General features: G+C 45.3%; 1 protein-coding gene across 2 annotated transcripts in view; it reads right to left on the bottom strand.

The window, feature by feature from the left end:
• CEP290 (centrosomal protein 290) overlaps positions 1 to 27,671 on the bottom strand; it is a 1,276,764-nt gene that overhangs the window by 793,092 nt on the left and 456,001 nt on the right. For both annotated transcript variants that reach the window (XM_069229617.1, XM_069229618.1), the window contains one exon: positions 4,871 to 5,044. In XM_069229617.1, the coding sequence (XP_069085718.1) occupies positions 4,871 to 5,044 (174 nt within the window). The remainder of the gene's footprint in view (positions 1 to 4,870; positions 5,045 to 27,671) is intronic.

Raw genomic sequence — 27,671 nt, 5'->3', positions numbered from 1 at the left:
GGCAGAATAGGAGGGTTTGGAAGCTGTAGCTGTTTGGTGGCCTGACCCAACCTCTGACTGCCTGAGCCACGAAATCTGAGGCCTCAGCCATGCAGAGGCTGTGCAGTATGTGAGGCATGGTGGCTGGGTGGGAACTGGTGTGGTTGGCAGGCTTTCCGTAGCCATGAAAGGGGCAAAAAGCGGACTGGGGATGGCACAGAGCTGAGAATAAACCCAAGGACCGGGCCGTAGTCCAACTGTCCTTAAATCTAACGAGTGCTGAGTATGCTTTGTCTCCGAAGAGACCGGATGTTGTGTATTGATTTAAGGAGAGTAGGGCTATGGCCCGGTCGTCCTTAAATCTAACAAGTGCTGAGTATGCTTTGTCTCTGAAGAGACTGGAGCCATCAAAGGGCATGTCCAACAAAGAAGATGTGACATCCCCTAAAAAGCCAGTAGTTCTTGGCCAGGCTTGGAGCCTACTGGTCACTGCCTAGCAAGTCATTGTGTCGTGTTCACAGAGAATAGTTAACTTTTCTGCATCTTTCCTGTCCTCTATGCTTGGAAGAGCATGCTTCAGGCCACCTCCAGGACTATAGGTAGCACTTGTGCAACCGTGTCCCACAGAGCATGGGAGCAGCAGCCCAAAAGGTATGCAGTGTTCACAGTCCACAATGCCTGGCTGGCGGAAGAAAACATCCTCTTCCCAAATGTCTCCAGTCTCTTGGATTTCCTATTGGAGGAGTGGTTGTGTAGGAAGTTGGCTCTGTATATACTATCTCAAAGTGAGAGATAGTGTGCACAGAGTTCAAGGGATCCCCTTAGAGGTAAGTGGCAAAATTAGATAATTCTAATGCTCTATTTTGTGGTAGTGTGGTCGAGCAGTAGGCTTATCAGAGGGTAGTGTTAAGCATTTGTTGTACACACACAGGCAATAAATGAAGAACACACACTCAAAGACTTAACTCCAGGCCAATAGTTTTTATACAGAAAAATATCTTTTCTTAATTTATTTTTAGAACCACAAGTTCAAGATTTGAAGTAAATACTTAAAATACAAGGTACTCCACACAGGTAAGTTAGGAACTTTGAATTGGAGCAATATCGTGTACAGTTTTTGTTAAAATGGCAATAAGGTATTTTAAAAGTAGACACTGCAAAAATCAACAGTTCCTGGTGGAGGTAAGTTAGATTATGATGTAAGTAAGACACTTACAAGTCTCAGTTCCTGGGCATAGGCAGCCCACTGTTGGTGGTTCAAGGCAACCCCAAAGTCACCACACCAGCAGCTCAGGGCCGGTCAGGTGCAGAGGTCAAAGAGGTGCCCAAAACACATAGGCGCCTATGGAGAACAGGTGTGCTCTGGTTCTAGTCTGCCAGCAGGTAAGTACATGCGTCCCCGGGGGGGCAAAGCAGGGGGGTTTTGTAGAGCACTGGGGGGGACACAAGTAGGCACACAAAACAACCCCTCAGTGGCGGCAGGGTGCAGTGTGCAAAGCAGGCGTCGGGTTTTGTATTGGATTCAATGGAGGGACCCGGGGATCACTCTAGCGGTGCAGGCAGGGCACAGGGGGGCTTCTCAGGCCAGCCACCAACTGGACTAGGCAGAGGGTCGCCTAACGGTCACTCCTGCACTGAAGTTCAGTTCCTTCTGGTTTTGGGGGCTGCGGGTGCAGTGCTTGGTCCAGGCATCGGTTTCCTTGTTACAGGCAGTCGGGGGGGATCCTCTGGATTCTCTCTGCATGTGTCACTGTGGGGGTCCAAGGGGGGTCGTCTCGGGCTACTCACGAGGTCGCAGCTGCCTGGGAGTCCTTCCTGTAGTGTTTGTTTTCTGGAGCTTGAGCCGGGGGCGTCGGGTGCAGAGGGTGAAGTCTCACGCTTCCGGCAGGAAGAGTGAAGTCTTTAAAGGTTGCAGGAAAAGTTGCAATATTGTTGCTGTTGTTGAGCAGAGCCGCTGCTCACAGGAGTTTCTTGGTCCTTAGATTCAGGGCAGTCCTCTGAGGCTTCAGAGGTCGCTGGTCCCTGTTGGATGCGTCGCTGTTGCAGTTTTTCGAGTCAGGAGACAGGCCGGTAGGGCTGGGGCCAAAGCAGTTGTTGTCTTCCGTCGTCTCTGCAGGGGTTTCAGGTCAGCAGTCCTTATTCTTGTTTCAGGTTGCAGGAATTTGATTTCCTGGGTTCTGGGGTGCCCCTAAATACTAAATTTAGGTGTGTGTTTCGGTCTGGGAGGGCAGTAGCCAATGGCTACTGTCCTGGAGGGTGGCTAAACCCTCTTTGTGCCTCCTCCCTGAGGGGAGGAAGGCACATTCGTAATCCTATTGGGGGAATCCTCCAAAACTAAGATGGAGGATTTCTAAAGACAGGGGTCACCTCAGCTCAGGACACCTTAGGGGCTGTCCTGACTGGTGGGTGACTCCTCCTTGTTTTTCTAATTATCTCCTCCAGCCTTGCCGCCAAAAGTGGGGGCAGTGGCCGGAGGGGCAGGCATCTCCAATAGCTGGGATGCCCTGTGGTGCTGTAACAACGGGGGTGGGCCTTTGAGGCTCACTGCCAGCTGTTACAGTTCCTGCAGAGGGAGGTGAGAAGCACCTCCACCCAGTACAGGCTTTGTTCCTGGCCACAGAGTGACAAAGGCACTCTCCCCATGTGACCAGCAACTCGTCTGGTTGTGGCAAGCTGGCAGAAACTGGTCAGCCTACACTAGAAGTCGGATTGGTATTCAGGGGGCATCTCTAAGATGCTCTCTGGGCGCATTTTACAATAAATTCCACACTGGCATCAGTGTTCATTCATTGTGCTGCAAAGTTTGATACCAAACTTCCCAGATTTCAGTGTAGCCATTATGGAACTGTGGAGTTTGTTTTTGACAAACTCCCAGAACATATACTCTTGTGGCTACCCTGCACTTACAATATCTAAGGTTTTGCTTAGACATTGTAGGGGGCATAGTGCTCATGTACATATGCCCTCACCTGTGGTATGGTGCACCCTGCCTTAGGGCTGGAAGGCTTGCTAGAGGGGTGACTTACCTATGCCACAGGCAGTGTGAGGTTGGCATGGCACTCTGAGGGGAGTGCCATGTCGACTTAGTCATTTTCTCCCCACCAGCACACATAAGCTGTGAGGCAGTGTGACTGAGCTGAGTGAGAGGTCCCCAGGGTGGCATAAGACATGCTGCAGCCCTTAGAGACCTTCCCTGGCATCAGGGACCTTGTACCAGGGGTACCATTTACAAGGGACTTATCTGAGTGCCAGGTCAGTGGCAATTGTGGAAGCAAAGATACAGTTAAGGGAAAGAACACGGGTGCTGGGGCCTGGTTAGCAGGGTCCCAGCACACTTTCAATCATAACTTGGCATCAGCAAAAGGCAAAAAGTCAGGGGGTAACCATGCCAAGGAGGCATTTCCTTACAGGTTGGGAATGCACCAGGGTTGAAATTAGAGGTGGAAGACTGGACCACAAAACTCTCAGGGGTGGGATGCTGTGCAAGGAAACTTGGGTCCCCCAGGACAGGGTGGTGGGGAAAGGTGATTGTTCTATTCACAGAAGCCCCTGTATTGTGTTTGGATCATGCACCCAAAAGGACATCTGTGAGGGTCTAATTAAATTGGAGGAGCGGTTCAGCTGGGGAGACTCCTGGTTGAAGCACAAGTATCAAGATATTGGCCTTGAACGTCACCCAGGGCAACTGAAGCCCTCAGAATATCACTAAAGACGCTCCCACCTCCATATCCAAGGTAGGGGGAGAAAGCATGCCAGCATCTGGGGAAGTATCCAGGCCACTAGCTTCACCCCGTTCCAGGCCGAGGGAGGTCGAGGGGGCATGACCGGAGTCAGTCCGAATCCAGTAGTGAATCCCTGGGGTCACATTGACCCGAGACCAGAGCCACTGGCGCAGATCCTGCAATGGCCCCTGCCAACCCCACGTAGGCTGAAGGTGTGACAGGGTGCGGGTCGACCCACCCAAATATGGCACACATGGCATCATAGAAATCGTTGGGCAGGGTCGCTCTGGCTCACAGAAACTCAGGGAAGCATGGAGTCAGCGCCGGTTCAGGCTCAACTGCATAGTGAGGCCGAGAACCCATACGCTCCCGTGTCTCGTTAGCAGATGGATGCAGAGAAGTCTAAGTGTACTTCCATTCTGGTAAGTCGATACATAAGAAATAGAATGCCGATCTCGAACCCTGCAAGTGATCCCGGGACCTTCCTCCTGACTGGGACATCGACCTGAGTGGAGTTGCAGGATAGGTCACCAACAGCTTCAAGGAGAGCTCTGTCAAAGAATTGGGGTTCATGGCGCAGCAATCGGAACATAACTTCAGGTCATGGTTTTGCTTGAGGCACCACAAGCAAACAAGTTGCGGGTCCATCATGAAAATAGGGCAGTGACAGCACCACAGGGCTTGAAGCCGGCTTTCTTGAATGACAACCCTGCCACACCGGGAGCAAAAACCTCAAAAAATAATTGACTGAAGGGGTAGCTTTTCCCAGATTTGCGCTGGCAGGCGCAAAAAGAAGAGAAATTATGTCACTTCCAGGGCAGGCAATGCTGACGACACATGCGGAGCCAGTCTCCTCCACCTACTGGTGTGCAGGGGTACTGCTCACAAAAAACTTCCAGCTCCAGTCTGGCGCCTGGGATAATTTTAAAGTAAAGAATCTGCAGCTAGAAGTCTCTATCAGATACTAAGCACTGCAGAACACTGTACAGAGCAATAGAATACTAAGCCAACATGTGAGATTAGAGGCATGTAGGTATGTATACACACTGCATTAAGAGTTCCATGTAATACTAAAGGGAGTGTCCACTACAAAAACCATGCATAATCTACCGGATTAGCCCACTAGCACAATCACATTTTTTGAGGTGTGATAAATCATTGTATCTTACCTCAAGGTGCTCCAGATTAGTTGTTCTTTGAACAAGTAAATTATCCTTTTGCAGCATGTCTCTGTATTTGGCAGTCAGCTCGTTATAGTGTTTGTTGGCCAATTCCAGCTCTGAAAGTTGAACGCTGTCATCTAGCGCTTTCTGAAGTGCTGCAATTTTAAAGGCTGCCATTTCCTATGAAAACATGTTATCTTGTTTACTTTTATGTTTTTCTCACTGGAAGCTTACACAGTTTAAATTTAAACAACTTAAGTTTATTTAAAAAATGAATAATTACAGGAGAACACAGGTTTCAAAATACTTTGGTGCCCCTTAGTAACAGTGACAAAGCTCAAATACCGTATAAATGTTTGTATGTTATAATCTGAATGATAAAGCCATTCATATAAAAGTCAAATAAGCAGGTTTCCACAAAGTCCTAGTATGAAAAATCTAATTAGAATTTAAACGACAGTGACTGAGATCACAATCTCATTAAACCCATTTCCAAAATTGTTTACTATAAAGGCATGTTTGTGATAAATAATAATTTGATACTCGATGTGCTTCCTTTTCCAAAGTCATTTATTTATTTTAAAGCGAAAGCTGTCTCCCAAAGACATCATGGTACTAGAATTATCAACACCAAAAAAAGATTCAGGGAGAGAAGACTCGTTAGAACTAAAAGTTTTGGTGACACGTGTACTAAAGCGGTTTCTGAAAAGTGTTTAAGGACTGTCAAATATCAAACAGCCAAGCATTCCATAGATTGGACCCAGAATACTAAAAGTAGGCTTTTTGGTAATGTGGGACTTCAGCATGAACATTTAAGAGTTCAAGGACCTCATTATGAGTGGCCTATTAATTCCAATAGGGTGGATAACACTGCGTACTGGCCCCATCAGAATTATCAGAACTACTGGAACACTGCAGATCTCGTCACTTTCACACGCAGATTAGAACAGCCGAGGGGCGTGGCTGGAGGTCACGCAAGATGGTCGCTGCTCTTTAGAGCTCCATGAGGCTTCAGCACTTCCTGGAAAGGAGGAGATGTTTTCACATCAAAATGATTAATTTCTTCAGCATTTTTGAGCACCGGAGCTCTGCCGCTGCATAAATATGCCTTTATCTTACAGACATCGAGTTTTGAAGTCATTTCAGAGACTTCATGTGAGGGCCTGAGGTAATTATCTGCGTCAATTGCGTTTCACTCCGTAAGCCTCTGCACAAACCTAAACTTTCACAGAGATGTTTCTATTTGACTTTTAACTGCTTGCCTGGCAGCTCTTGTCAAGGAGCTCTTTCAAATTGCTCTTCATAACATGGTAAATGCTTTCCTTTGACAGAGGGGATTTTTTCCTTTTCAGAAGGTTCCCTTAAAACTAGTCACCAATTGTTTGACTATGTGCAGTAAAGTGCTTTGCTCTTGTGGTATTCTGTCATGCCTGTTATGAGAGAATAATTTAGGATTGTCTATTTTTATATTTTTTTATTATATTTCGCTCTGTTGTTGGAAACTTCTGGCAGCAGCTTCTCATCGTAATATAATTTCATCAACACCTCACATTGCTGGCTTCCTATTACCAAATTGCTGCTGGCTTTTATGGGGAGACCACATAATTCTCAGAGTTGCCAGTCATAATCTTTCTCCATGTCTAATAATCCTCTTCAAGTGGTGCGCACACATATAACTAAATCTTCTCTACCATCAGCTTTAACAATGGATAGTGCTGCAGTCTTTTTAAAGGATAGCGCCTCTTCATCTTATGCTGCTGGCACACTTGTGAAAAAAATATCTAACACCTCCTCCGTCAAGCGCCCAAAAAAAGACCTTGATTCTCCCTCAAAATCACCTACACATCTTACTCTAGATGATGTCATGGAGGAATTGCGTGCACTAAAGCCCTTTATGATGGACACTAATGCCTCTTTGCAACGTATTGAGGAGCAATGGTCCCAACACGAACAACAAATTTGTACTCTGGAACAGAGAGTCCGTAACCTTGAAGATCCTCAGATCTCTAAGGACATAGCTCAACTTAAAAGGCTTACTGAAAACTTTGAAAACAGAAATAGGAGAAATAATCTTCGCCTTTTTGGGATTCCAGAAGGTTCGGAAGGCTCTAACATGATTGCATTCCTTCAAACAGCAATACCTTCAATTCTTCGCTTGCCTCCTACCTCTCCCCTCTCTATCCAACGGGCACATCGTTTAGGTCCACAGACTTCAACTGGCCCTCGTGCACATCCTAGAGGAATTATTATTCTCTTTCTCCAATTTACTGACTTGATGCAAATACTCTCGGAAGCCAAAAAGAAGGGCTCTTTGCTATGGTCAGGTCATAAAGTGTTTTTCACACAAGACTTCTCTCCTGCTACAGCTGCACGTCGCAAACAGTCTTTGGACTTACGTTCACAACTCAAATCCTTGAATATTCGATATGGTCTTCTTCACCCATGCCTTTTCACAATTACATTCAAGGACAAATCTTACTCATTTGAGGAACCTTCAGCACTACAAAACAGAAGCAATGGAACTAGGAGCATCTGCAATTACTTGAAGATATAATTTAATTTGTCTTTAATGTCCTTTCTTTTTTTTTTCTGGACAGTTTAATAGTAATGGTTATGTTTAATATTTATATCCATGGTTTTCCTTCTCTGCATCTTCTTATTTTTTTAATATATATATATATATATATATATATATATATATATATATATATATATATATATATATATATATATATAATTATTATTATTATTTTTTTTAGATAGTGTTGTTTGTGCAGTCCTCATGTTCCTTTCCCAACCGTATCCTTTTGTCACCATCCAAACTGTTTTCCTACACGTTCCACTGGTAAGCTTTGATTTTTATTGTTTTTCATGTCACAGTCCTTTACTGTAGTTATTACGTTATTTGGTCTCCTGAATGGTACATTTTTCGTTTGTATGGGTTTTTTTCTTCCATGAAACTCGCCTTTATATGTTTTAATATCTAATATCGCTTTTCTTGTGCTGATCTTTTCAGGTTCTCTGCTGTCCCCCTACCTTTCGGGGTATTCACTTTCTATCTTGTTTTCTTTAGCTTTCGTGGACTTTAGTCCCTGTATTGCCACATTCATGTATATACAACTTCTGGAGGTCATCTTCCTCCTTTTCTTTTTCTTTACTATCTTGTTTCTTTCCCATTTCTTTGTATGCCTAGTTTTTCCCTTGTTACAGCAGTTGTGTATTAATACTTCTTGTAATGCAACTTAGAACTGTTACTTGGAATGTTAAGGGGCTTAAACACCCCATTAAACGTCAGCGTGTCTTATCTTACCTAGCGTGTTTGAAATGTCACATTGCTTTGTTGCAAGAGACTCACCGCAACGACTCTGAGGCAATTAAGCTTAAAAAACAATGGGTGGGGGACATTTTCTACTCCCCTTCCATCACAAACAAATATGGGGTAATTATACTCTGTCATAAATCTCTCAACCCTATCATAATTTCACAGCATCAAGATACAGAAGGTCACTGGGTACTTGTTACATTTACAATTGACAATATTTCTCTTACTATCCTAAATATATACGGCCCCACACATCCAGATCCAAATTTTTGGAAGAATCTTTCACATATTGTCTCTGAACATTCCTCAAACAATTTACTAATAGGTGGTGACTGCAACCAAATTCTCGATCCATTTTTGGACAGACGTTCCACGTCACGTTTCATTCCACATGCCTCCTACAAAGCTTTTAAAAACTTTATTTTACAGCATTCTCTCTCTGATTCCTGGAGAGTATGCAATCACACCTCTTGGAATACTCTTTTTATTCTCCTACCCACCATTCCCATTCTAGGCTTGATTATATCTTTCTGAGTAAAGGTTTATTGCAACATATGGTCAACTCTGAAATCGGTGCTATTTTGATCTCAGATCACGCACCTGTGATTACTGACCTTGATCTTTTTCTTAATGGTTCTAAAACATCTTCATGGAGGTTTAATAACTCTCTACTTTCAGATGCTACTTTTATCGCTTCCTACAGTGAGTTTATAGAAGAATACTTTCACATCAACAATAGTGATCAACTATCATTTCATTTTGTGTGGGATGCATTCAAAGCATCCTCTAGGGGTTTCATCATAAGTTACTCTCACTCAAAAAAAAGTCTGCTCAACAAAAATCGACTTCCATCCTTGAAAATATAAAGTCCCTAGAACATGAATACTATACTCACAAAACTAGTAAATCACATATTGAAGCACTAGTCTCAGCTTAAATGGAGTTTAACCAATATACCACTGAACAAGTATGCAGCACCCTCCTGAAAATAAATGCCAGATATTATGGTGGTAACAATAAAGCTGGTTCTCTTCTAGCTTGATATTTGAAACAAAGAAAAGAAAAAACAACTATTAAATCTATCACAGATAAAAATGGTGTTAAACACTTTAGAGATAAAGATATAGCATTGTGTTTCGCTTCTTACTATAAGGACCTGTACACTCCAGAACACATAGCAACAGTTGAATCTCTCAACCAGTATTTCTCTAATCTCAAACCAAGAGACCCATACAGATTGACCTCTCACCTTTAAACCAACCCCTACAACTTACTGAACTATATACAGCTTTACAATCTCTCCCCAAGGGTAAGGCTCCAGGCCCAGATGGCTTCACAGTAGAATTCTTTATTCAGTTTGTTAGGTCTCTTTTCCCCAAACTCTTTCAATTACTTAATCACTTTATAATGTCAGGTTCTGCATCTGGCTCATTTACGGAGGCCATGATTTGTCTTATTCACAAAAAAGATCAGGATGCGCCTGACTGTAAAAATTATAGACCCATATCTTTTAGCTCTCCGTTTACTCCCATATATACCTGACCTTATTGATTCTCATCAATCTGGTTTTATCCCTAATAGAAATGTAGCAGATAATTCCCGTACTTTTTAAAATATTATTAACAAGGCATCTAAACTTAAGATTCCTCTGGCAGCTTTATCTTTGGATGCGGAAAAGGCCTTTGATAGGGTCTACTGGGGTTTCTTGTCGAAAGCATTGGAATGGCATGGACTAGGTACTAAATTCTGACATTTTATATCCATTCTTTAATTCTCACTATGTTCCTTGGTTATAACAAACGGTATCCAATCTCCTTTTGTCCCTCTTAAAAGGGGTACTCGTCAGGGATGCCCATTATCTCCTTTACTATTTATTTTGGCTCTCGAACCTTTTCTATACCAATTAAAAACGTCTGAACAATTTACGGGGTTTCAAATTAATAATGCACACATCAAATTTATGGCATATGCTGATGATATTCTTTTGTTCATGTCTCACCCTGACAATTCTCTTCCTGCATTCCTGCATGAGCTCAACTTATCTTCTGATGTATCTGGCTATAAACTTAATATAGACAAAACAGTGGTCTTACCACTCAATGCTCATTGCACTGGCTCTGTATTCCTTGATGCAGGATTATCTTGGAATTCTTCTAAGATTAAATGCCTGGGGGTATGGTACTGCACTACTCTCAAGGATACATTAAGGACTAATTTAGAAATCTTATCTGCAAAGCTTGTAGATCTCACACAGAAATGGTCTCCATTATATCTCACGTGGTGGGGCCGCTTGGACACCATTAAGATGATGCTTCTCCCTATCATTAACTTCTTCCTTATGATGCTTCCTATTAAGATACCTAAACTATTTTTTAGTTCAATTGATAAAATTCTATCCAAGTTCCTGTGGAACGGTAAACAATCCCGAATTAAAACTTCCTAAAGTACAAGGTGGAGTTAATTTCCCTGACTTTATAACTTATCACAAATCTTTTGGCATTAAGCAAATACATCCCTATTTATCTACACTCAATGATGCCCCTCAAAAGCTATGGTTCTCTTTGGAAGAAAAATGTATTTCTCCCTTTTCCCATAAACACATTATATTTATGTCTAACCCCCACCAAAATTCTGGTTGCCCAGCACTATCTCCCATTCAGTCAACTTACTGAAACCTTTATTTCTTTCGCATCTTACCCCCATTAATCAATTCTTTAACAGTCCTATTTGGCACAATAGTTTGCTTAGTAAACAAGGTAAAACCTTGTGTTGGAAGGCTTGGATGACTAAAGGTATTCTTCTGATTTCCCAATTATATTTTACTACTCTCTCAGAAATTTATAATCTCCCTATTCGCATGAAATCCCAATATATCATTCTTTCTACTCTAGTCCAAGAGGCCCTCAATAAACTTATACATCATAATCATTCTTCTCTTGCATCATCTCCACACCCGATTGTAACTTCTAATTATCCTAGGGCAGCTGGAATTTATCAACTTTTAAGAACGTCTGTTTCACCTAGACTCAAATCACCTATTGAGACATTGTGGGAATCAGATCTTGGTGTTGTTTGGCCAACTTCTTAATGGGATAGAATATGATATAAGATACATTCCACTGCACGCACTGCAAGCCTCACACAGACCCTATATTTTTTTTTATAATAGACTTTTCTACACTCCTGTACGCCTTTACAAACTTAAACTTGCACAAAATGACAATTGTTGGCGCTGCCACACTCAGCAGGGTACTGACTTTCACATGTTTTTTTCCTTTCCATCCCTATCCACTTTTTGGTCCTCAATATGGTCTTGCATTTCAGCAATAGCTCAGATCTCCTTACCAATATCATATGAATTGCTGTTTTTGGGTGGCATACACGATATCTGGAGTTCATTCAGGCCTCTTGGAAAATTGGTGGACCTTTTGCTTTCTATTACAATCTCTATTATTACTTCTAACTGGAAATCTTCAGAGAACATTACTCTCAGACAGTGGTGGAATTCTGTATGTTATCATCATAGACATGACAGCTACAAGCTTGATTCAACAGGAACTTTCTTCAAACGTCATCAGCTATGGTTGCCATTAAGTAACCATCTCTCACGCACTGCGAAGGAAATGGATTTTTCTCCTCCTTTTTAAAACAATTTCAATATATTTCCTGTTTTTCTTCTTATATATACTTATTTCATCTTACATTCACTGTAACTAATGTCTATTACCGCTCTCTCCACATGGCTATCACTTGATTCCCTTTTATATTCCTATAGCTCTTCTCCCTCTCTCTTTCTTCTTTCTTTATTCAAACTTGGAGTCTTTGATACTATATTGCTGTATATACCTAATTCATGTACATGTTTAATATGCATTTATAAGTACAATATTCCTTATGCATATATATTCACAACTGCATATCTCTGTCCTGGCAATGTTGAGTTAATGTTCTTGTATTTGACTCAATAAAAAACATCTTTAAAAAAAAAAAAAAAGAACAGCCGTAATGTCAGCATTAAAATCTGGGGCAAGTGAGGATTTACTCAGAAAAACAATTACAGAATTACTGATCCTATTGTAATTCCTCATTTCCTAGTGGCCTCACAAGGTTTAATTATTATAAGTATCCTTAGACGTGAGCTGTAACGATTAAAATTCCCCGACCATCCGAAAAGACAAAAAAATAATAACAAATATAGGACCATCGTGGGTATTCGATGGCAGTGGCCATATAAAATTATTTATGTAGATATACTGCTATTGTGGAAATCTTATATTATCCACTGATTAAGAAGGTCTCTTTAATGAATAATTTTATTTCCTTTTTTATAATATGATGTCAAGTGGGTCAATGTGTACATAAATAATTGAATTTCGATTGATACGGCTTGCGTCTATAGAGGGCTAGGTATACACTCAACAGATTATATATTTTCATCTATTCAGGATTTAATTTATAGAATCAACTGGATGATAGTTGTAGGAAAATGGCTCCCTGTTGCAGTTACCCTCCACTTTTTGCCTGATTTTGATGCTGACTTGACTAAGAAGTGTGCTGGGACCAGTGCTTAATTTGTGTTTGTTGTTCCCGGTGCTGAGACCCTGCACTTATTTTTGAGGGCCGGCACTTAGTCTTCTGCCTCAAGTATTTGCTGCGAGCAAAAGACACGTTTGGGAAAGACGGAGGAAGAGAAAAACAAAAACCTGTCACAATGAGAGAAAGCAGAAAGCTGCAGGTGTGAGTTGAAGGCGCAGGGAGTGGCTCTAAATGGATTAAAGAGGCCAGAGATTGCTTCGGGATTACACTGACTCAGTAATCCATGTTCGCACATTTAATTGCAGCAGCCGCATGTTTAAGAGGAGGGCTTTGGGCACCAGCACCTTTTTATTTACAAATTAAGCACTGGCTGGGACCCTGCTAACCAGGGCCCAGCACTAGTGTTCTTTCACTAAAAATGTACTATTGTTTCCACAAGTGGCACACCCCTGGCACACAGATAAGTCCCTTGTAAAAGGTACCAGTGGTACCAAGGGCCCTGTGACCAGGGAATGTCCCTAAGGGCTGCAGCATGTGTTGTAACACCCTAAGGGACCCCCTCACCTAACCCATGCACACAGCCATTGCAGATTGTGTGTGTTGGTAGGGAGAAAAAGGTGAAGTCGACATGACCTCCCCCTCTGGATGCTATGTTACAAAATACTGCCTGTGGCATATGTAAGTCACTCCTCTAGCAGCCCTTGCAGCCCTAAGGCAGGGTGTACTATCCCACAGGTTAGGGCACAGCTGCATGAGCAATATGCCCCTACAGTGGCTAAGTCTATTCGTAGTCATTGTAAGTACAGTGTGGCCATATTAATTATATGGTCTGGGAGTTTGTCAAAATGAACTCCACAGTTCCATAATGGCTACACTGAAAACTGGGAAGTTTGGTATCAAACTTCTCAGAATAATAAACCCACATTGATGCCAGTGCTGGAGTTATTATAAAATGCACACAGAGGGAATCTTATCCCCCTGCACGTTACCCAGTCCTTCAGTGCAGGACTGACTGGTCTGTGCCAATAGAGAACAACTAGAGGCACTTGTTAGATCAGCATAAGTATACTAGTAAGTACAATTATATCCTCCAAAGTAACTGGAACTGTCCATTGAAATACCATACACTATGTCTTTGGAATGGTGTGAAACACAGACATTTCAAACAAGAGGCAAGACAATCTCCAGTGCAGTTCCAAAAATTCTTAGGCTTTACTTTCAGAGTCCAAACTCAATCCAGGAAGAGCAATGTCCAAGTTTAATCCAGAATGTTTAATCAGCAGCAAATGCCTTGAGTAATGTTCCAATCCTGACCCCACAACCAATGCAGAATGTTTAATCAGCAGCAAATGCCTTGAATAATATTCCAATCCTAGCCCCACGACTGTAAAGAGACTCTCACTTCCCGCCAGAAGCGTGAGTCTTCACACTCTGTACCCAACACCCACCGGCTCGAGTCCAAGACAACAGACACTGCAGAGAGGACTCCCAGGCAACTCCAACGACATGGACACCCTGAGTCGACCTCCCTGCACCCCCACGGGGACGCCTCCATAGAGGATCCAGAGGCTCCCCCTGACCGCGACTGCCAGGTAACAAAGGAACCCGACGCTTGGACCAAGCACAGCACCCGCAGCCCCCAGGACTGAGAGGAACCACCTACCAGTGCAGGTGTGACCAGCAGGTGGCCCTCATCCTAGCCCAGTCGGTGGCTGGCCCGAGAAGCCCCCCTGTGCCCTGCCTGCATCACCAGAGTGACCCCAAGGTCCCTCCATTGCTTTCTATAGCAAACCCAACGCCTACTTTGCACACTGCATCCGGCCACCCCTGTGCCACTGAGGGTGTGTTTTGTGTGCTTGTGTGTGTCCCCCCCCAGTGCTCTACAAAACCCACTGGTCTGCTCACCAAGGACGCAGGTACTTACCTGCTAGCAGACTGGAACTGGAGCACCCCTGTTCTTCATAGGCACCTATGTGTTTTAGGCCTTCCTTTGACCTCTGCACCTGACCAGCCCTGTGTTGCTGGTGCGGTGGCTTTGGGGTTGCCTTGAACCCCCAACGGTGGTCTGCCTATGCCCAGGAAACTGACTGTGTAAGTGCTTTACTTACATGAGAAACCTAACCAAACTTACAATCCCCAGGAACTGTTGCAGGATCCACTTTTAAAATAGCTTATTGCCATTTTAACCAAAACTGTGTGTGCTACTGTTTTAAATCAAAGTTCTATACTTACCTATGTGCAGTACCTTGCCTTTTATGTACTTACCCCAAATCTTGAATCTTGTGGTTCTAAAATAAATTAAGAAAATACATTTTTCTATATAAAAACCTACTGGCCTGGAGTTGAGTCTTTGAGTGTGTGTTCCTCATTTATTGCATGTGTGTACAACAAATGCTTAACACTACCCTCTGATAAGCCTACTGCTCGACCGCACTACCACGAAATAGAGCATTAGTATTATCTAATTTTGCCATTACCAACCTCTAAGGGGAACCCTTTGACTCTGTGCACACTATCTCTCACTTTGAGATAATATATACGGAGCCACCTTCCTACAATAGTACACAGAAACTATTAGATATTTAAGATGACCATTGTTGTACTGAAAAAAATGGGGACTTATAGTCCGAAACGGAACATATTCTAATATGGTGGACGGCACTGTAGATAGGTTGTCCTTTTTCTTTGTTAAGATGTATAAATGAAGATAAAGATGGCACCCAAGTAGATGATATAGAAGCATACACACCAGCACTGGGAGGCCGAAAGTACCATGAGGACCGAAATAGCTTAGGGAGCCGAATACAGACTCGAATGGTATGTATTGTTTGGTTCGGCATGTATTGTATATGTTGAAGTACCTGCCTGCTGAAAATGACATAGATGCACATACGGGTGCTTATGTACGATTATATGAAATTGATGATTGGGGTGCATGAAGCGACGACTCGTGTACATGCTTACACTGGGACATGGATAGAACTATGGAAACTGGAGGGGAGAAATGATTGGATTATGGACATGATTGGGAGGTACTGTTCATTTTGGTGAACATTACTTATTTAGATGTACACGTTTGTACTAATACTCGAAACAGACCACAAGAAATTTATAATTTGGGTGTGTTATGGCAATTACATTACAAATATACTTCACAAACGTTAAGGCTCACATTTACTTTGCATAACCCATCGAGTAACATGGTGGGGTTTGTAGGAAAGTCACTCTTTTTTGGCATGGTTACCCCCACTTTTTGCCTGTTTATCAGTGTGATTAGACTCTTTTTACTGGAATCCTGCTAATCAGGACCACAGTGATTGTGATCTCTCCTCTAAATTTGGTTGCTTTGGTACCCTTTACACCTCACAATTGCCATGTTGGTGTACCCCTGCAAGTCCCTAGTATATGGTACTTAGGTACCCAGGGGAATGGTATACCAGGGGTCCCCCATGGGCTGCAGCATGTATAATTCCGCCCATGGGAGGCGATGCAAACTGTGTCTGCAGGCCTGCCGTTGCAGCCCGCGTAAAAAGGTGCATGCACCCTTTCACTGCTGGTCACTGCACCAGATCACTATAAGTCACCCCTATGGTAGGCCCTCCTAGCCTAGAGGGCAGCCTGCAGGTTCCTGTGTGTGAGGGCACCCCTGCATGAGCATAGGTGCCCCTCCGAACTTCAGTTCCAATGCACTGGACTTTGTAAGTGTGGGGAAGCCATTTTACATGTGCAGTATAATGGTAACTCAGAACCTAGACATGTTTGGTATTAAACATGTGGGAATCATTCCCCAATACTAATGCCAGTATTGGTGGCATGATTCCATGCACTCTGGGGTTCCTTAGAGAACCACCTAGTATTGCTCCTACCAGCCTTCCAGCATTTGCGGGCAGCCCACACAGCTGCAGCCTCTCAGACAGGTTTCTGCCCTCCTGCTGCTTGGCCAGCTCAAGCAGGGTAAGGCAGAAGAAAGGATTTCCTGTGGGAGAGGGGGAAACACCCTCTCCCTTGGCAATGGAGCTTACAAGCCAGGAGAAGGGTAGCCTCTTCATGCCACCAGCTTCCTTTGAAGGGTGCATTTGCTGACCTCCTAGGATAGGTTTGCACCAGTCCAGGGACCCCCAGTCCCTGCTCTGGCACAAAACCACACAAGGAAATGGGAGTGACCACTCCCTTGTCCAGCACCACCCCAGGGGTGGTGCCCAGAGCTCCTCTAGGTGGCCACTTGATTTTGCCATCTTGGAAACAAGATGTGCAGAGGCCCCTGGGAGCATCTGGTTGGTCAGGGCTGGTCACTGATGTCAGTGACCCCTTCTGATAGGTGGTCTCCCTGCAGAGTGACCAAGCCCCCTGTTAGGGCTATTCAGGGACTCCCTTGTGGGTTGGTCCCCAGATGCAGCGTGCAAGATTCCTCCAGGGCTCCTCTGCATTGAACTATTTTTCTCTTGGCCACGGGACCTCTGCTGGACTTCACAGGAACCAAACAAGTCTGCAACTCCCAAGACAACCTCGCCTTGCAACATTGTTTATTCGGTTCCTTCCAGTAATTGCAACATTTCACAGCTGTGCATCCTCTGTGGTCAGCAAGATTTCAGGTGCACCAAAGAAGAAAGAAGGAATCTCCCTTGGAGTGAAGGAGTCACCCCCCTGCAGCCAAAGGCACCTAAAGGCAACAACGCCGGCTGCTGAGATCTGCTCTCCACAGGAACTGCGTGGATCCTCCAAGACAGGTAGTGGTCTTAAGGGGCCCTCTTGGTCCTCTCTGCCCTCTGTCCATCTTGGGAGACAGTGAGCCCTTGCCTTTCCTCTCAGGACAATACCCCAGTGCACTGCAACTCTTGCAAAAAACAAGACTTGTTGACTCCTGCTCCAAGGGATCTTCAGTCTTCAAGTAGCCCTGTCCTCCAGCACTTCATCCTTGCAAGGACAGTCTCTCCTCTGCTGCTCCAGCAATGTGGGACTCTCCGCCGGGTCTGCTGATTGGGCCTCCCTGCAACTTACTGTGCCTGCTGCCAGTGGGTTGCCTGTGGGGGTTAAGACTGCTTCTGTTGGCTCTCCCTACTGCTGAGGGTCAGCCCAGACTACCCTCCAAGAGTCAAGTCGCCTGGACTTTGCTGGTCCTCTTCTTCTCTGCAAATCCTATTCTGCCCAGATTTGCATTTGCCAAGGCTTTTTGGTGTTGCTCCTGACCAAAGACCATCTGCAATCTGACAACCGGTGTGGGACATCATCTGCACAATTCCAAGGACCTCCCTGCAGCTCCTGGGCTTCACAGCTGATCGTAATCTTCCCTTCTCAACCCGGATCTTTATCCACAGAAGGGTGGGTAGTGGCTCCTGACCCACCTGAACACTCCTGCATGGACTGGACTGTCCCCTTCTCTTGCAGGTCCTCTTCTTCTGGAATCCACCATTTGGTTCCACCGGGAATGGTCTTGGTCTTGCAATCTTTCTTTTCCAAGTCCCCTTGTTAGCCTTTGGGAAGATTAGGTAAATTACCTCTGCTCTCCTAGTCGCTGGGGGTCACCTGGGTACTCAACTCTTGGGGTCCAGAGTTCTCCTAGCTCCCTTCTACCTGTTCCACATCCTTGGGTGGGGGACCTAGCTTTGCATTCCACTATCTTAGTGTATGGTTTGGCCCCTCAGAGGGCCCCAGCTATTTCCTACTATTTCTCGCCAATGCTTGTTGATTTTCTATGCTAATTCCTAATACTTACCGTGTATATATATAGTGTGTACTTACCTCCAGTTGGGGGACTTCCTATAGGTAATCTAGTTTGGTATTACTGTAATAAAGTACCTATATTTTTGCAACACTGTGTGGTTCCTTTCATGTGTGATAAGTTGCTGTGTGACTGCTGTGGTATTAGAAGTGCTTTACAGTCCTCTTAGAGACGTCTTGGCTGCTCACCACAGCTACCACTAGATAGTCCTGGCTCCCTAGACACTGTCTCACTAATAGGGGTTGCCATGACCTCGTATAAGGTGCAAACACCAGAGGTGTCCACTACACACCAGGCCAGCTTCCTACATTTGTGACACAGTGGTGGGATAAGACATGTAAAATTGCCTTACCACTCTGTCACTGGTAACTTTCCACAGCAAAGTCCACCACTAGGCTATAGGGTACACTACACTTGGTAGGATCACTAGACGTCTAGTTTAGGTGAGGGGTCTGGCAGAGCCCCTTCTCTAAACTCTTTAGAAAGTCTAGTTACTTAGAGTATGTAGGTACACACATCTACGAAATGTATTAAGTAAAAAACACAGCTCAGGTCCCAGATTCTCAGTATGAGAGCCTTACTTTTCAAGAGTTGATGGAGATGTGTGCTTCTAGGAAGCTGAAGACAGGGAGAAACCCCAACAGGATTGCTCTTCCAGGCTGATAGCCAGAGCACTGCAGGCCAGGATGTTCAGGAGGAAGAGACTGACACCCCCAGTCTTAGAAAAGGTAGACCTAGACTTCACTGGGGAGGGTCAGGAAGGAACTGGTGAACATACTAGTCCTTCAGGGAGCACTCATGGTAGTGGAAAGGGGACACCTACCAGTAGGACCACTTTTACTCCCAGGGGGTTAGTGCAAAGAGTCTCCAGAAGGAGGGGGTGCTCCTCATCATCTGCTCATACCTATGTCTCAGCAATATCTGCTGAGAATAACCACTCTAGCTCAGAGGGGGCAGGAGGGGGTCTTGATTGGGAGTTCAGGGAACTGAGTCTAGAAGAGATTAGATTGAGGCAGCAGCAGCAACAGTTAGCCCTAGATAGGGTGGCCTTGGCAGTGGAAAGGGAATGGCAGAATTTAGGGCTAATACCTCATGGTGGCAGCAACAACTTTAGGGACACCAGGGTCAGGGAGGACTCCTATGACTCCAGGCACCTAAGTAAAATTGTCCCATCTTACAAGGTTGGGAAGATATCCAAAAGAGGTTCACTGTCTTGGAAAGGGCATGTAAAATTCAAAGGGTCCCTCAAAGACAGTGGGCAGCCATCTTGTGGCTTTCCTTTTCTGATAAAAGCAGGGACACTCCTCACTGTCAGTGAAGAGGATGCAAATAACTATCAAGCAATTAAAAATGCACACCTTGATGGATTTGGCTGAACCACAGAGGAATATAGAATCAAATTGAGGGCGACTAGGAAGGAGTCCTCCCAGGATTGGGTTGATTTTGTGGACTGCTCTGTCAAGTACCTGGAAGGATGGTTACATGATAGCAATGTGCATGATTTTCAGGGCTTGCACAATCATCTTCTGAGACTGTACATTCTTAATAATTGCACATCTGACAGACTGCATCAGGTCCTGGAAGACTCAGATCTGACCTCTCCCCAAGAACTGGGCAAGAAGGCAGACAAATGGGTGCGCACCAGGGTAGGTAGTAAAACTTCCACAGTGGGTGACCACAAGATGAAGGATTCTTCCAAGAATCAGGAACGAGGTGGGGACAAATCAAACAAGAAAGAGTCTTCATCAAGCCCACAAAACTCTCCTGAGGGTGGGCAAAAGTCCTCTTCCCACAAGAAACCTTTGTGCTACACCTGTCGACAGAAAGGCCACAGGACAGGTGACAGCATGTCCTAAGAAAAGCACTAAGCCTGCTACTACCACTACCACACTAGTGCCCTAGCAGTAGTAATACCAATACCAATACCAATAGTATTAGTAGTCAGACCAATAGTGTAGCTGGGCTCACCATAGGGACTCTAGTGGGCTCTGGGTTAGTCAGGTAGAACACTGAGGAGGTTTTGGTCTCTGAGGGTGGCATTGACAGGCCCAACCTAGCTGCTTGACCCCTTAATTTGGGTAGGTACAGGCAGCATACTCTAATAAATGGTGTTGAGGCTGAGGCCTCAGGGATACAGGTACCAGTGTCACAATGGTGACTGAAAAACTGGTGTCACCTCTTTAACACCTACTTGGTCACACTTACTAAGTTACTGAAGCTCACAACAACACTCAGTGCCACCCCATAGCTGTTGTTGACCTTAGATGATGGAGGGGGGGGGGGGTTACTGGTCCAAAGAAAGTTGTGGTATTCACTGATCTACCTGCAGAGTGCCCATTAGGTACTTATTTGGAGACTTCAACTTGGGCTGAAGTGGAATTGGAAGCCCACGCAGCAATGTTGGGTATCCCTGGACACATCTCTTCTTTAACCAGAGCAAAGGCTAGGAAGCAGGGAGAGCAAAGAGCACTTGAGCCTAGAAAATGGCCCCGGAAGCTCCCAAAAAGAGAGGCAGGCAGGGTAAAAGGTTACCCCCTGTTCAGACTTTCAATGAGGATCCGGCTCCTGAGGGAGAGGAACCTGCCCCTTGGGTAGAACCTATACCAGAGGAGCTTAAAGCTGATACAACTGAGCTTTTAGGTGCAGGAGGACCCACCAGGGAAGAAAATAGCCTAGACCAGAAGACATGTCCTAATCTAGAAAGTCTGAGGCAGCAAGCTGCAGCCCAGGAAGCACAGGATATCAGTGGGACCCATAGGGTCTACTGGGATGCATCCTTCTTTATTCTGAGGCAAGTGATCCCAAACCTGGTGCCACCAGGAAGTTGGTAATTTTTCGAAAGTTTAGGGAGTTTTTGTTGAGCTTGGCACATGACATCCACCTTGCAAGCCATTTGGGACAAAGCAAGGCTTGGAACAGACTTGTCCTGCTTTCACTGGCCCCACATCTCTGAGGATACAAAGGAGTTGTGTTGCTCCTGTGTAACCGGTCAAGCCTGTGGAAAGACAGGTGGCAATCCAAAGGCCCCCTAATTCCACTACCAGCGGTTGGGGTACCCCTTGAGATGATAGGGGCGGACACTGGTGGACCCTTGAACCCTCCAATTGCCTCTGGGAACAAGTTTATACTGGTGGTGGTAGACCATGCCAGCAGGTACCCAGAAGCAATTCCCCTTAGGACCACTACAGTTCCTGCAGTGCCCAAGGCTCTCCTGGGATCTTTTCCAGGGTGGGTTTTCCTAAGGAGGTGATGTCAGACAGAGATGCCAACTTTATCTCTGCATATCTTAAAGCCATGTGGAAAGAGTGTGGTGTAACATACAAATTCACTACCCCTTATCACCCACAAACAAATGGGTTAGTTGAGAGATTCTACAAAATCTTCAAAGGCATGATCATGCAACTCTCAGATTTAGAAGGAGATGGGATGTCCTACTGCTTTGCCTCTTCTTCGCCCACAAGGAAGTTGCACAAAAGGGAGTGCAAAAGACACTCCCTCCTCTGTAGCTAGGGTAGGGTGAGAAAGCATGCCAAAATCTGGAGATGTGCACAGTCCACTGGCTTCCATCAAATCCTCACACCAGTCGAAGTTTGGTTTTAAAGGCTGACATTATTCAGGGTCCAGTGATCCCTCTCAATCCTCCTGAGACCTAGCCCACAAGAATAGGGTTAAAGCTCTGGGCATAAAAGGTATGGCTGTAGTCGGCACAGGAGTCAGTATTGGGCAACTCCCAGCTCTATGTCTGAGTCGGTGATCAGAAAAGGTTTGGTGCCGACGGGAGCATCGGGACCAGCATCGGAGAAAGTCGAGATGGTATGACCGGCAGCAGTCTGGATCCATTCAAGGATCCAAGGGGCCCAGTTGGTGCCGGAGCTGCCAGCATGGATCCAGTAGAGGCTCCTCCTGCACACACAGGGCCCAACGGCATGGCAACAGGAGCAAGCCGTCCAAATAAGAGGTGCACGGCCAAATAAAAATTCTGAAGTTGAGCAGGGGTTATGCTGGCTCCCAGAGCCCAGCGAGGTGTGGAGACATCCTAGCTGCTGGCTAAGCCGTGGAGCCTTGCCTCGAATGTTGACTTTCCCTCATCTTGTCGGCCGATGGACAAGGTAAAGTCAAAGACTTCTTCGACTTCCAACTCTTTTTCTTGTGGTGTGACTTACCTGAAATACTCAACCACTTCAAGTGCAACAGAGATCTCGGACTCCACAACCAGTCCTGGGACCTATCTGTAGGAAAGTACCATCTTGCCTGGCATGTTACCCCCATTTGTCACTGTATATATGTTGTTTTAGTTGTATGTGTCACTGGGACCTTGCCAGCCAGGGCCCCAGTGCTCATAAGTGTGCCCTGTATGTGTTACCTGTGTTATGACTAACTGTCTCACTGAGGCTCTGCTATTCAGAACCTCAGTGGTTATGCTCTCTCATTTCTTTCCAAATTGTCACTAACAGGCTAGTGACCAATTTCACCAATTTACATTGGCATACTGGAACACCCTTATAATTCCCTAGTATATGGTACTGAGGTAACCAGGGTATTGGGGTTCCAGGAGATCCCTATGGGCTGCAGCATTTCTTATGCCACCCATAGGGAGCTCTGACAATTCTTACACAGGCCTGCCACTGCAGCCTGAGTGAAATAATGCCCACATTATTTCACAGCCATTTTTCACTGCACTTAAGTAACTTATAAGTCACCTATATGTCTAACCTTTACCTGGTAAAGGTTGGGTGCTAAGTTACTTAGTGTGTGGGCACCCTGGCACTAGCCAAGGTGCTCCCACATTGTTCAGGGCAAATTCCCCGGACTTTGTGAGTGCGGGGACACCATTACACGCGTGCACTATACATAGGTCACTACCTATGTATAGCTTCACAATGGTAACTCCGAATATGGCCATGTAACATGTCTATGATCATGGAATTGCCCCCTCAATGCCATCCTGGCATTGTTGGCACAATACCATGATCCCACGGGTCCCTAGCACAGACCAGGGTACTGCCAAACTGCCTTTTCAGGGGTTTCACTGCAGCTGCTGCTGCTGCCAACCCCTCAGACAGGTTTCTGCCCTCCTGGGGTCCAGCCAGGCTTGGCCCAGGAAGGCAGAACAAAGGACTTCCTCAGAGAAAGGGTGTTACACCCTCTCCCTTTGGAAAAAGGTGTTAAGGCAGGGGAGGAGTAGCCTCCCCCAGCCTCTGGAAATGCTTTCATGGGCACAGATGGTGCCCATTTCTGCATAAACCAGTCTACACCGGTTCAGGGACCCCTCAGCCCTGCTCTGGCGCGAAACTGGACAAAGGAAAGGGGAGTGACCACTCCCCTGACCTGCACCTTCCCTGGGAGGTGCCCAGAGCTCCTCCAGTGTGCTCCAGACCTCTGCCATCTTGGAAACAGAGGTGCTGCTGGCACACTGGACTGCTCTGAGTGGCCAGGGCCAGCAGGTGACGTCAGAGACTCCTTCTGATAGGCTCCTTCAGGTGTTGCTAGCCTATCCTCTCTCCTAAGTAGCCAAACCCTCTTTTCTGGCTATTTAGGGTCTCTGCTTTGGGGAATTCCTTAGATAACGAATGCAAGAGCTCATCAGAGTTCCTCTGCATCTCTCTCTTCACCTTCTACCAAGGAATCGACTGCTGACCGTGCTGGAAGCCTGCAAAACTGCAACAAAGTAGCAAAGACGACTACTGTGACCTTGTAACGCTGATCCTGCCGCCTTCTCGACTGTTTTCTTGGTGGTGCATGCTGTGGGGGTAGTCTGCCTCCTCTCTGCACTAGAAGCTCCAAAGAAATCTCCCGTGGGTCAACGGAATCTTCCCCCAGCAACCGCAGGCACCAAAGAACTGCATCCTCTGGGTCTCCTCTCAGCACGACGAGCAAGGTCCCTTGAATCCAGCAACTCTATCCAAGTGACTCCCACAGTCCAGTGACTCTTCAGTCCAAGTTTGGTGGAGGTAAGTCCTTGCCTCCCCACGCCAGACTGCATTGCTGGGAACCACGTGTTTTGCAGCTACTCCGGCTCCTGTGCACTTTTCCAGGATTTCCTTTGTGCACAGCCAAGCCTGGGTCCACGGCACTCTAACCTGCATTGCACGACCTCCTGAGTTGTCCTCCGGCGGCGTGGGACTCTCTTGTGCAACTTCGGGTGAGCACCGTTTCACTCCACTTCGTAGTGCCTGTTCCGGCACTTCTCCGGGTGCTGCTTGCTTCTGAGAGGGCTCCTTGTCTTGCTGGACACCCCCTCTGTTCCCTCACGCAATTGGTGACATCCTGGTCCCTCCTGGGCCACAGCAGCATCCAAAAACCCTAACCGCGAGCTTTGCAGCTAGCAAGGCTTGTTTGCAGTCTTTCTGCGGGAAAACACTTCTGCACGACTCTTCACGACATGGGACATCCATCCTCCAAAGGGGAAGTTTCTAGCCCTTGTCGTTCTTGCAGAATCCTCAGCTTCTACTGTCCAGTGACAGCTTCTTTGCACCCACAGCTGGCATTTCCTGGGCATCTACCCACTCTCGACTTGATCGTGACTTTTGGACTTGGTCCCCTTGTTCCACAGGTACTCTCGTCTGGAAATCCATTGTGTTGCATTGCTGGTGTTGGTCTTTCCTGCAGAATTCCCCTATCACGACTTCTGTGCTCTTTGGGGAACTTCAGTGCACTTTGCACTCACTTTTCAGGGTCTTGGGGTGGGCTATTTTTCTAACCCTCACTGTTTTCTTACAGTCCCAGCGACCCTCTACAAGGTCACATAGGTTTGGGGTCCATTTGTGGTTTGCATTCCACTTCTAGAGTATATGGTTTGTGTTGCCCCTAACCCTATGTGCCCCCATTGCATCCTATTGTAACTTTACATTGTTTGCACTGTTTTCTATTACTATACTGCATATTTTTGGTATTGTGTACATATATCTTGTGTATATTTGCTATCATCATACCGAGGGTACTCACTGAGATACTTTGGCATATTGTCATAAAAATAAAGTACCTTTATTTTTAGTATATCTGTGTATTGTGTTTTCTTATGATATTGTGCAAGTGACACTAGTGGTACTGTAGGAGCTTCACTCGTCTCCTAGTTCAGCCTAAGCTGCTCTGCTAAGCTACCTTTTCTATCAGCCTAAGCTGCTAGACACCCCTCTACACTAATAAGGGATACCTAGGCCTGGTGCAAGGTTTAAGTACCCCTTGGTACTCACTACAAGCCAGTCCAGCCTCCTACATTGGTTGTGCAGCGGTGGGATAAGTACTTTGCAACTACTTACCACTTTTGTCATAGTACTTTTCATAAGAGAAAAATATACAAAACAAATTCAGTGTATGTACACCTAACCAAAAAGTTTTGCTTTTCTTCTCTCACTTCTTTGCTAAATGCTGAAAAGTACCTCTAAACTTTCTAAAAAGTTCTTAAAAAGTTTTAAAAGTTTTTTTTTCTGACTTTCAAAAAGTTCTGAAAAACTTTTTCTCACTTTTTCTATCCCTTAAACACTTTCTAAAATGTCTGGTACAGGCCAAACTGTCGATCTGTCCAAACTTGCTTATGATCACCTTAGCTGGAAAGGAGCAAGGAGTCTCTGCATAGAAAGAGGTTTAAGTGTAGGGAAGAATCGCTCTAGAGAACTGTTGGTTAATATGCTCATTCAACAAGATAAGACCAGAGTTGGCACTTCTGTTGAGAAATTAGCTGATGGTTCCCAATCTGATCCTGGGGCACCCCTAGCAAAAGATTTAGAAGGGAAACTTCCTAGCCTGCCCATTAGCAGACCACCTAGCATAGCTGGTACTGATGTAGAGTCACATCATAGTAATAGTGTTGCCTCACATCACAGTAAGAGTATTCCTTCTCATCATAGTAGAAGTGCTATTTCTGTTAGCCAGGCTGTTAGAGTGCCATCTGTTAGGGACAGGTCTCCTTCTGTTCATTCTCACCATACTTCTGTTTCAAGGCATGTCCCACCCACCCACCCTGAAGACAGAGTGTTAGAAAGGGAGCTCAATAGATTGAGAGTGGAAGAATCCAGGCTGAAGCTCAAAAAGCAACAGCTGGATTTAGATAGGCAGTCCTTAGAAATAGAAAGAGAAAGACAGAAAATTGGGTTAGAAACCCATGGTGGCAGCAGCAGTATTCCCCATAGTCATCCTGCAAGAGAGCATGATTCGAGGAATCTGCACAAGATAGTTCCCCCTTATAAGGAGGGGGATGACATTAACAAGTGGTTTGCTGCACTTGAGAGGGCCTGTGTTGTACAGGATGTCCCTCAAAGGCAGTGGGCAGCTATCCTATGGCTATCCTTTAGTGGAAAGGGTAGGGATAGGCTCCTTACTGTAAAAGAAAGTGATGCCAATAATTTTGCAGTTCTTAAGAATGCACTCCTAGATGGTTATGGCTTAACCACTGAACAGTACAGGATGAAGTTCAGAGAAACCAAAAAGGAGTCTTCACAAGACTGGGTAGACTTTGTTGACCATTCAGTGAAGGCTTTAGAGGGGTGGTTACATGGCAGTAAAGTTACTGATTATGAAAACCTGTATAACTTAATCCTGAGAGAGCATATTCTTAATAATTGTGTGTCTGATTTGTTACACCAGTACCTGGTAGACTCTGATCTGACCTCTCCCCAAGAATTGGGAAAGAAGGCAGACAAATGGGTCAGAACAAGGGTGAACAGAAAAGTTCATACAGGGGGTGACAAAGATGGCAAGAAGAAGGATGGTAAGTCTTCTGACAAGGGTGGGGACAAATCTAAAAATTAGTCTTCATCAGGCCCACAAAAACACTCTGGTGGGGGTGGTGGGCCCAAATCCTCTTCAAATCAAAACAAAGAAAAGAAACCATGGTGCTATTTATGTAAAATAAAAGGCCATTGGACAAACAGATCCCAGTTGTCCAAAGAAAAGCACCAAGCCTCCTACTACTACAACCCCTGCTGCTACACCTAGTGCCCTAGTAATAGCAGTGGTGGTGGGAGCAAACCTACTAATAGCCAATCCAAGGGAGTAGCTGGGCTCACTTTTGGTAACTTAGTTGGGGTTGGTCTGATTAGGGAGACCACAGAGGCTGTGTTAGTCTCTGAGGGGGCTATTGATTTAGCCACCTTGGTTGCTTGTCCCCTTAACATGGATAAGTATAAGCAACTACCCCTAATAAATGGTGTTGAGGTTCAGGCCTACAGGGACACAGGTGCCAGTGTTACCATGGTAATAGAGAAACTGGTCCACCCTGAAAAACACCTACT

The sequence above is a fragment of the Pleurodeles waltl genome, chromosome 4_1 (genome assembly GCF_031143425.1).
Source record: "Pleurodeles waltl isolate 20211129_DDA chromosome 4_1, aPleWal1.hap1.20221129, whole genome shotgun sequence".
NCBI classification, from domain to species: Eukaryota; Metazoa; Chordata; class Amphibia; order Caudata; family Salamandridae; genus Pleurodeles; species Pleurodeles waltl.
Note: the sequence above shows the minus strand (reverse complement) of the source record. Positions and strands in the feature narration are given on the sequence as shown.